This window comes from Saccostrea cucullata, unplaced genomic scaffold (genome assembly GCF_032062105.1).
Source record: "Saccostrea cucullata isolate Sc308-1 unplaced genomic scaffold, CSIRO_AGI_Scuc_v1 ctg8334, whole genome shotgun sequence".
In the NCBI taxonomy this organism is placed as follows: domain Eukaryota; kingdom Metazoa; phylum Mollusca; class Bivalvia; order Ostreida; family Ostreidae; genus Saccostrea; species Saccostrea cuccullata.
The window spans coordinates 10,001-21,600 of record NW_026926094.1 but is presented as its reverse complement, the minus strand read 5'-3'; the positions used below and the strand labels follow the sequence as shown (position 1 = coordinate 21,600).

At 33.1% G+C, this 11,600-nt stretch overlaps 1 protein-coding gene across 1 annotated transcript; it reads right to left on the bottom strand.

Annotated features, from left to right (window-relative positions):
• Positions 1 to 1,633: 1,633 nt before the first annotated feature.
• Positions 1,634 to 7,608, bottom strand: LOC134270741 (uncharacterized). The gene is made up of 2 exons (XM_062752985.1): positions 3,162 to 7,608; positions 1,634 to 1,662 (listed from the first exon to the last, which is right to left on the bottom strand). Exons 1-2 carry the CDS (start codon positions 7,606 to 7,608, stop codon positions 1,634 to 1,636), a joined length of 4,476 nt encoding a protein of 1,491 aa, XP_062608969.1.
• Positions 7,609 to 11,600: the final 3,992 nt, after the last annotated feature.

The following is an 11,600-nucleotide window of genomic DNA, read 5'->3' as shown; positions in this document are numbered from 1 at the left end:
AGTATGATAGTTATAATAAAAACAGAAAATGTGAATAAGATTTTACTTTTATTTCTTTACAAAATTCAACAAATTTGTTGAAAATTTATCAGACAATTAGTAGATAATATAATAAAAACTAAGAAGCGTTAATAACCATCAACTATCTAAATTTTATAAGACTTCAACAGACATGTATGCACACAGAATCAAATATGCAATTTTGCAACAATTTTGTGACAGAAATGCAAAATTTCCTGACAATAACATTACATGTAAACATGTATGCTCTGTTAATATTTCAAACATTTGTTCAATATATCAAAGTAATCATTTGAAAGATACAAAAAACACTGTATTTATTTTTAAGTTCACTTAATAGTAAATCTTTCCTATAAATAACGAAAGCGAAAATTGGAAAGACTGCAACTGAAAGTGAATAATTATATGATGGTCAACAGACTCTGACTTTGAATATCAACTATTATTTTTAAAGAATTTTTAATGAGTAACATTTAATTAGTCTAAGAGTACCTGCAGGAATCAGATTACCTCAACTTGATGGTAATATTCCAAAATGGAATGATTAAGATTGTTTTTGAAATCAATAATTTTGAATTTGAAGACCAGTCATGAGAAATTATAGTGATCCACCTTTTCCTCTCTTTTATAAGAAAAATTGTAATTTCATATAAAGAGGTAGGTTTACCTCCCTTTACGGGCTGGCCATTGACCCCCTCTTTTCATACTTACCTGGGTATAAGTGTTTAATATATAGTCGATTCTCATTAGATTATAATATAATGGTGGTCACATATTAAATATCTCAATGCTGGAGAAAATTAAACATCAATTAATATGGAGTTAACTGAAATCAGCAATATACTAGTAACTTATAATGAGTTGTCAGTTTCTCTCTGATTATGCAGGTTGCTTCCCTTTTCTACACAGGTAACTAAAGCTAGTAAAAGTAAATGTTTAAAGCAATTTCTGAATGTTTTGAAATACAAAAATACAATTAACTTAGACATTTTAAGACAAAAAAATCAAAAAGATAAATAATCAAGTCAAAATATTTCAACACAAAGTTTGATATATATCATAAACATTATTTCAAAACAAAATGATACAATGATTGCATATATATATATATATATATATATATATATATATATAAAATCTATAATATATATATAATTGCTGATGAGGCAGCTTTTTACATGCAAAAAATGATGAGGGAATTAATTCAGCAAAAAAAGTATCAAAAATCTAATTCAGCTACATATATATAATCTAAAGCTGTGCTTTCAAAATAAAAATCTAAATAAATAAAAATGTTAAGTATGCTGGATGGTCATGAGCATTAAACTAATTTCTGAAAGCTTTGTATAAAATTATAGATAATGGATTTAAGAATAGAATGTGAACATTTGCAAGTATTTCATTTTCAGGTGCATGTATTCAGTTATTTTGTTGACCACCCAGCCTGTTTAAAGCCTCAGCAATTGTGATATCTACAATACTGCATGGGGTTGATTATAAAGTAATTACATAAAGACTTGAATTACATGTATGATAAGAATATTGACATGCACTGCAATTGTTATTACATTTGCTCTGAAAAAATATATTAATTCATGTGCACTGTAAAAGTTTATACTCTCATGTACTCCATGTATTGTTCTGCAGGGAATAAATGACAAAATTTAGACACAGTACTAACATTAATAAACTTACAATATTTAATTCTATACAGCAATTTTTTCATGAACAGATGATATTCGGGGAATTTACTTCATAAAACTATAGAAAACAGTATTAATTTTTTAAACATATATCAAAGATACCAATTACTTGATGCAAGTGTAATATATATTTCTAGTACAACTCTAATCATTATATTTAGCAGAACTCATTAATTTCTTTAAATTAAACTTTGTAAACAATTCATGTAATCCTAAAATTTTCCTCAATATTCAAAATACCAAGTTCATGATATTCATGTATCATTAAAGAATCTAAACAGTAAGGGTAAAACTAACTCACACATCGATCAATACAGTATATACATAATTAAATAAATTAACACATAATACAATGATCATCATTTTTTTGTCAGTTATCATTGATGGTACATGAATTTTCCTTAATATGCAACATACAATTATTTTGTACATTTATTAATTGTCTGTTGAAAATTAATCCACAATAAAAAGTCATAATGAAGGATTCCTGTTTAGTCCAATTGATTTGTGATCATTAATAAGGCAAATTATCTAGGCTATTCCATGCATGTATATAAAAATAGTATAAAGTATACATATGCCTAAAAACAAACAAAAAATTTTACATCAAGTAATTGGTGCCTATAAGATACTGTATACAGGGAAATATTCGCCCCATTTTATTTTTTCCCGTCATCCATCTTAGAGGTAGACAATGTTAAAACAGGGTAAATTAAAAGAACACAGTGTGATTTCTTCAATAAAACTGTGACTGGGGAAAATTTAAAACATTGCAAAATTGTGTGAAAGGGTGAAAATAACACAGCCAGGGCGAATATAACCCTGTATACAGTAATCAATGTACCAAATGTCACTAAGTGACACTGACACATTGGTAGGTGGGAGAGGGGACAAGATGACGTATCTCCCCCAAATAAGTATTCATGCGTCCCTTATATCAGATTTATAAAGTATATGTACAGTAAACCATTTTATGGTCTGACCAATATGCCTCAATCACATCAGTTTCACAATGAGGGAAGTTTGTGAAAATCAAATCAAGTTGTGAACCTGAATCATGAGTTACCTTTTTTACCAACTGTGTGCATTTTAAATTCAACTTCATAAAATTCAGAAATTCTTTGTGACCTGTAAACAAATCAAAATTGAAATCTCCAAGAATTATCAATTTTTTCTCTGTGTCTACAAAAGGTTTTAAGTGCAACATAACTTCACGTTCAAATTCTTTAAAAGAACATGCTGGGAACTTGTATAAAACAACTATCTGCACTTCTCCAAGGTCTCTGAAATTTATTAAAGCTATGATGAATTCAAGCAAAGTGTTGCTGAATTTTGAGATACATGACATCAAATGGTCTTGTTTAACGTATAATGCTGTTCCATGATGAGGACGATTGCTGTCACTTCTCTTTTCATGATTAAACAAAGTCAAGTAACCTTCCATCATAAAATTCTGTTCATCATTGATGGTTAATCTTGTTTCTGAAAAACCAATAACATCTGATGCTACAACATTGGGTTCATTTTTAATTTCATCAAAATGTTTGTGAAGAGATCTTGCATTATTAAACATAATTTTTAGTTTGTTCTGCTCTGTTTTGTACAATGGAATATAACACAGTTTCAGAGGTGCTTCCTTCCTCATTCTTTCCATTTCTTCTACAACTTTTTCATCAACAGTTAATGCTTGCTCATTGAAATTCAGAATATGCAACTTGTCAACAGACCTAACTCTACTTAGAGCTACATAATGAATGTGTGGTGTTTTCCTTGTCCTTGTCTGAGACAAATCTACTACAATTTCATCAACAGTGCAGCCCTGGGCCTTATGAATTGTCTTACCAGCAGCTGGTCTTAAAGGAAACTGTATTCTTTGATATGTAGTTGAATTGAAAACAAAAGATCGCTGACAGTCAAATATTGGTGTCCAATCATCCATAACATCATCATGGAAAAGATGTCTGTATTTCTGTCGAGCAATTCTCCCTACTGTAGAATCTAAAAACTTCACCCACACTATACTTGGCCTTGATACACCAGGTAATCTGTTTTCAACAAGAAATACAGTACATGATGAACCATTTGTCAAACCATCAGTAACATCAATATTAACTGTAATGTCATATATCATTCCAATGGCTAAGGTTAGTCTTGTCATGAGATTTGCAGTTTTGCTTACATCATCTTGATTTTGCAATGATCTGAGTAGTCGGTCTTTCACAGTCTTACTGTGGTCTTGAAGGACACTGTCAACAGCTTTCACAATGACTTTTTCACCAGGAAGTTGCTCTATAAGTTTATTGTTATATTCATCTACTTTTGCATTCATTGTGAAAAGATGGGGAGCATTGTGTGGATAATTTGGACTATTTTCAGCAATGATGCACTTGTGAATTATATCCAAGTCCTCAGAAGTCATCTCATTGTGACGAAGACGGTTCAAAAGCTGTGCAAATTCTAAATCATCCTTTTGTCGCATTACTTCATCTAACTCAAATAAGGTGAAGTTTTCTTTCCAAAGATTACATGCAAGTGCTTGGGCATTTTGTTTTAAATCCTGAAAAATCCATCCATCCATGATTGGTTTCAGTTGAAAGAAATCTCCAACAGCAATAATACTAATGTCTCCAAAAGGCCTCTTCAAACCAGTAAGAAGCTGAAGTCTATCGTTGATGAATTCCAACTTTGCATTGCCAACCATTGAAATTTCATCTATGATGACAACTGACAAATTTCTGTATTTAGTTCTAAATGTGTTCAGTTCATCACAATGCATGTTTTGCTGCCTTTGGTTAATTTTCTGATGAAATGCAGAAGCAATTGTTTGACCACCAATGTTAAATGCAGCTTTACCAGTGTATGCACAAAGAAGAATTCGTATATCGTCTGGATTTTCTCCCTCCTTAGCACATAAATACCGATGTAAAGCTTGATAAAGTGCTCTGATTAACACTGACTTTCCAACGCCTGCACCTCCTGAGAGATATGCATGAATAGGTTCCTGTTTACATTTGATCCATTGCATAACATGATTGAAGAATTCACGTTGTTTCAAATTCAGACTGGCTACAAGCTTTAAATACTCATCATCAGGTAATCTAACAGAACTCTGCTCACTCAGTTGTCTTGTTGATGGAATTCCAACATCAATTCCTATATCATACTCTCTCTGTTCAATTGGCCTTTCAGGATTAAAGTGAACAAATTTTTCAGAGTCAACATTTCCTTCATATTCATCTTCTGCCTCACATTGTTGAGCACCAGGAGCTAATTCATCATATGCTTCTGTCAAATCATCTTGTGCCATCTGTTCTGCCTGCTCAAGTGCATCAGCATTTTGTTCATACTGTCTGATTTTCTGAGCTAAGAAAAATTTCTTCAGGTTAAATGACTGCTCAAAGCTCTGCTGTCCACACAGAAGATCAGAACTTTCATTTCGCCATGGAGTGAACAGCATTAATTTTTCTCTATAGTAATTTTCTGGGTCTGTCTTTAAACTATAGCGCACATATCTTATAACTCTTGGCGTTTTTCTGCGCTTGATTTTGATTCCATTTTTCAACACAACTAACGTGCTATCATCTTTAAATTCACTTTCAGTATCAGATCCACTGTCTTCATTTTCTGACTGGTGTGTCTCATCATCATTTGTTTCCATTTCAGACAGCTGAGTTACATTTTCTTTTGGGAAAACTACATCTATCTGTGATACATAGTCAGCTAAACACCAGTTTTCAAGTTGTTTTGGACGTTTTGCATATCTTTTGACTATGTTACTGCATTCTATGTCTGTGGAGTTGGCATTCAACTTTTCAAGTTCTGAATCAGGTTTGACAAGAATTACACGGTCATCAACTGGAGATGTGTTTATAAACATTACGTCTCTTGATGCTTTTGTAAGTGGCATTTGCAAAACCAGATATGCTGCTTCTTGTGCTCCGACTTCAACACTGTTCAGAAATTGATTTCCAATGTGTCTAACTTGTCTCTTAATGTCAAGATTGCCCTCTCTTGCTTCTTTGGCAGCTCTACTCAGAAGATCACTCATACCCCTTTGGGATTTACTTATGTATGAGACAATGTACATTGCACAAGCATATGGATCCAATACATACTGAATGTCAATATTAGCTGCCCATGCATGAAGAAGGGTACTGTTGTAAGCATTCACTCTAAGATCGCAGGGTTTGCGCTTCAGAAATACTTTGGGTCCTCTCAAGGAACTTCTGATGCATTTGATATAATCATCTTCAGATAGCTGTACTACATCCTGCAAGAACTCTTGAAAACTGAAGCTTACATCACATCCATTTTTAAATTCATTCATTTTGTCCTGCATAGCTTTATACATCTTCTTGTATTTCTCAATTTCACAGTCCAAAGGTTCTAATATCATTGTAGTTTGGAGTGGTGGAAGTGGAAATCCAAATCTACAAACAGCCTTTCCCTTTTTTTTGCATGTTTGCGAGTGTTTATGCACCTGTAATTCTATCATCTTGTCTTCTGTATTTCTTTCACATTTTAAGTAGCTATCAACAAATGCAACAATTTCCTTGTTATCATTTTCCAAATATTTTGGAGCATTTTCAATCCAAACAATCATGTGAACATGTGGTGATCCCCTTTGTTGAAATTCAACCCTGTAGAAGAATTCCTGTACCTTCCCAATAGGATGATGATCACTCTTAAGCACAGTATTCAAAAAAGTTCTAAAACGATGATCAAAGTACCTTGTACATGTAATTGGATCTTTTTGAACTAACTTTGATTTTTCAGTCCATGTCATGCTCTCAATTTCAGAATCTGTGTACTCTCTCTCATTGTTTAAAACTCCTAGTGCCCTTATCAGCTCATTCCATCGAGTATCTGCAGCAGAAAAGGACTTAAACCAAGTTGGTAGACCAAGCTGTCGTATCATTGCAAAAACATCTTTCTTCCTTGTTTCAAGATAAGGAGGAAAATTTCTCAACTGTTTGAATACATAAAATCCCTCATTGTGTCTAACAATGTTGTTAATTTGATCAGGATTTCTTATTTCATTTGCAGTAAAGGTTTTCCCCTTTGTTTTGCATTTTCTAAGAGCTAAATTGCATTTGTCTGTTACCTGTTTTAGTTGAATTTTTTTCAATTTGAAAAACAAGTTTGGTACAGACTGTGCAGCACGTCTATCAACACTTCGTAATTCCCACTTGGCAATATCAGCATATGAAACGGATATTAGACGCTGATTGTTTTCTACTCTTCCTTTGCCACAAAATATTGTTGGAAATGACAAATACTCAGCCATTTGATCTTGATACAAACTAATTGGACGTTGTCCCTCTCCTGGAGCAAATGTGAAGATCTGATTCATATCATATGAGTCACTGTCTAGTAGTGTATCACAATTTCCATCCTTACCACTGCTATCAACTTCACAGAATTCATCAGAATCTGACTCATCTGATTGGTCACGCACTGTTGAATCTTGTTTGGTGTGACCCTCTATAAACTCTCTCATTAATTCGGTTGCTGAATTGGTAACTTCATGGAACCAGTTGTCATCTATGTTTATGCCTGAATTCTGATAATATTCACTGTTTTTCATTAACCAATGTAAAGCAATCAAAACCTTTGTAGGTCGAATATTTTCATGACAATAAGAGTGCTGAAAAGATAGTTTTCTTTTTAACTTCACAGGTATTGTGATATTTTCATCAAGTCTCCTAGGAAGACTATTGATTGTTGGTTGTATGTCAACTGGCACATTTACAACATTTCCTTTTACAGAATACTGCCCTCCTCTTGGTAATTCTCTTATCTGCATGAAAGGAATTCTTAGGGATACAAGCCTTTCTTCCAATGGTAACAAATTAAGTTCACTTGGTTTTTGTATCCATGTCATTCCATTTGCAAAAGAGAGTTTCGGAGTTCGACTTTCTTTTAAGCTTGAATTGCATGTGTTGCATATCCATTCCTGCCCATTTACAGACTTTGTATTAGTAAAATACCTTCTTTTGATTTCAGCATCCAACAAAATATTATCAGCCTTTGATACACTTTCATGAAACCATGTCTGTTGGCAACATGTGCATACAAATACAGGACCTAATCTTACATTGTTGTGAAAATTGTTAACACAATCCACTGCATCAACTCCAAATTTACTTTTTCTGTATCTTTGTTTTTCAGTTTCAATATAGTCCAAATTCTCACGCGAGTGTGCTTTTGATTGTTTTGCAGCAATATTTTCTGATGTTCTATATTCTTCATTTTTTCTTTTTTCTTTCTTCTTCAATCTCTCTTTTTCTAACTGGTTAGGATTTTGTCTCATTTCCCTTTTCTTCATTAAATCTCTTATTTGCTCATCATGCCTGTACTCTTCTTCTTGCCTTTTAATCCTCTTAATATCCCTTTCCTTGTCTTTAAACTCTGCATCCTGTCTCTTGTTTCTCATACTGTCTCTTTCCTGGTCTTTAAACTCTGGATCCTGTCTCTTGTTTCTCTTACTGTCTCTTTCCTTGTCTTTAAAATCTGGATCCTGTCTCTTGTTTCTCTTACTATCCCTTTCCTTGTCTTTAAACTCTGCATCCTTGTCTCTTATCCCTTTCCTTGTCTTTATCCCTTTCCTGGTCTTTAAACTCTGGATCCTGTCTCTTGTTTCTCTTACTATCCCTTTCCTTGTCTTTAAACTCTGGATCTTGTCTCTTTTTTCTCATACTGCCTCTTTCCTTGTCTTTAAAATCAGGATCCTGTCTCTTGTTTCTCTTACTATCCCTTTCCTTGTCTTTAAACTCTGCATCCTGTCTCTTGTTTCTCATACTATCCCTTTCCTTGTCTTTAAACTCTGCATCCTGTCTTTCTTGTCTTTAAACTCTGTCTTGTCTCTTACTATCCCTTTCCTTGTCTTTAAACTCTGCATCTTGTCTCTTGTTTCTCATACTATCCCTTTCCTTGTCTTTAAACTCTGCATCCTGTCTCTTGTTTCTCATACTATCCCTTTCCTTGTCTTTAAACTCTGCATCTTGTCTCTTGTTTCTCATACTATCCCTTTCCTTGTCTTTAAACTCTGGATCCTGTCTCTTGTTTCTCTTACTATCCCTTTCCTTGTCTTTAAACTCTGCATCTTGTCTCTTGTTTCTCATACTATCCCTTTCCTTGTCTTTAAACTCTGGATCTTGTCTCTTGTTTCTCTTGCTGTCTTTTTCTTTTTCTTTGTACTCTGGCTCTTGTCTCTTGTTTCTCATACTGTCTCTTTCCTTGTCTTTAAACTCTGGATCTTGTCTCTTGTTTCTCTTGCTGTCTTTTTCTTTTCCTTTATACTCTGGATCTTGTCTCTTGTTTCTCATACTGTCTCTTTCCTTGTCTTTAAACTCTGGATCTTGTCTCTTGTTTCTCATATATTCTCTCATGTAAGCCTTTTTATCTTTCTTTATCTCTGTTGTTTTTAAGTGACCAGTATTACTTCCAACAGATTTTTTCTTTGTGTTAGCAGTTGTTGACTGATCTAATCTACAATATTGATGTGTACTTTGATTATTTCTTGGGAAGCTATGAATAAGTGTATGAAAGGCAACAGGCATCACTTCAAATTCAGTTGCAAATCCAATGTGCATACTTTCATACATTGCATACAGAAACCCTAACAAATCATCTACGCAGCAACTGTGTCTCATCAAAGACTTTCCATCACAATCAGACAAACCATTTTCCCCATGAGAATGTGAGTCAAAAAAATAAAAATCATTTTCTGAAGCTTTGTACAGTGCTGAACATATCGAGCCAATCATTATTAATACATATCTAGATAATCCCAATGCCTGTTGTAGACATTCATGTAGAGTTTGAATTTGATTTTTTTATCTTTCTGTTTATTCCTATTATTTTTCTTTCTGATTTTTTTTTCTAGCTTTTTGTTCATCGTAAAGGTCATTAAAAGTTAGGAACAAATTTGACCCAACGCGTATGAACTAGACGGCTTTCTGAAGTTATTGCTTTCCAAGAAATGTGTTGTTTTTACTCCTTTGAAACCGTAAACCGTAGAGGTATGAAACCTTCACTAAAGGAACATTGTTGTTGAGGACTGAAAATCTATTCATATGCGAAAGTATTGACAACTTCAATAAGTTATTGCCCCTGTACACTTTTTCAATTTTACAAATAATTAAAAATTTTTGAAACGAGAAGTGATGGAGAAGGGACCAACTGCATAAGATTCATTGAAGTGCTTAAAATTCATGTGAAAGGTCAAGGTCATTCCAAAATTGAGAAATTAAGCTCACTTTTTTGTCTCTTAAAAACTGTTCATTAATATGTACTCTTAAAACTATTTTAAAGATTCAATTCTATTCAAAGATTGACCCTATTAAAAGTTATTGCCCCTTTCGCAAGAAATGCTTGTTATCGCTACTCCTTCGAAACCGTGTTAGAAATATGAAACCTTCACTTGAGAGGCCTCTGGAATCTATTCATTGCGAACATCCGGTGACTCCTTCAATGAATTGCCCCAAACTTTTTGAATTTTAGAAACAATTAAAAATTTTAAAAACGAGAAGTGATAGAGACATGGGACCAACTGCATAAGATTCATTGACTTTTGATCATGAAATTAATGTAAGGGCAAAGGTCAAGGTCATTCCAAAATTAAGAAATTTAGCTCTTTTTTTTTTATCTTTTTTGTCTCAAAATACACACATGTCTTAGCATCATTAATATGTACTCTTAAAACTATTTGAAAGATTCAATTCGTATTCCGTAAGATTGACCCTATTAAAAGTTATCTCCCTTTGTGCGGAAAACCTTGTTATCGCTACTACTTCGAAACCGTAAACCGTAAAAAAAAATTGAGAGGGTTCTGGAATTTATTCATTGTGAAAGTATTTGGTGACTCCTTCAATGGGTTATTGCCCTTGATCATTGGTATAGAGACATGAGCCCAACTGAAAGATTCATTGAGCTTTGAGTTAAACATGTATCAATCAAGGTCATTCCAAAACTGAGAATTTAAGCTCTTTTTATATCTCTTTTGTCTTTCAACATATGCTTATTAATAATGTCTATGCATCATTAATATGTACTTTTAAAACTGTGTCATAGATTTCATTCTCGTCCCTTGAGATTGACCCTATAAAAAATTATTGCCACTTGTACGAAAAACATTTTTATTGCTATTGCTCCAAAACAAACTGCAAAGACACAAAACCTTCTCTAATGTCTGAACTTTAGAAAACTTTTTGTTCATGCATCTTAAATGCTTTTGTGCTTAATATTAAACCTTATAACTAATATAGCCAAACAACCTTGAATATGACTTGAAGGTCATCAAACCTTTTTCATTTTCAAAGCCATTCCTGGTTGATAAATATTAAATGAAATTGAAATTCAAAAGTTTTTCAATAATCCTTGTTTTTGTTAGCTAATAAGCCAAACATGTATCAAACTTGTCAACCATGTGGTGATTTTCACCAGAATCAATATGAATTGGAAGTTCATCAAACATCAGTAATCTACTTTTCAGTTTTCCAGCACTCTGAAGATTCTTCACCACTGTGTTGTACAAATTATCTCCCTTGAGCAGAGTCTGACCTAAAAAGGAACTAGTAAATGAAAAATTTTCATATGAATTTGACAACATCATAAGTGAATTGCATGTACACTGATTGCCTCTTGAAAATGATGAAAACCTCATGCTTCCCTGATGGAAAGACCCAAACACTAGATTATCTGAATTCTGATGCATACAATTACCTTGAAGTGCATGTGATGTTTCTTTTGGAATATTGTTCATTGTAAATTGAGTCATATTCTGAGATGTAATCTGAGAGATATTCTGAGTAAGCAACTGAGATGAATTCTGAGTAAGAATCTGAGATAAATTCTGATTCAAAGTGGTCTCAG

Excerpts from the sequence above, each read along its gene's own strand:
- LOC134270741 (XM_062752985.1), bottom strand. The coding sequence starts at position 7,608 with ATGACATGGATACAAAAACCAAGTGAACTTAATTTGTTACCATTGGAA. Across the intron at positions 1,663-3,161 it reads ACAGAATTTTATGATGGAAG|AACAATACATGGAGTACATG; the intron begins GTTACTTGACTT and ends TATTCCCTGCAG.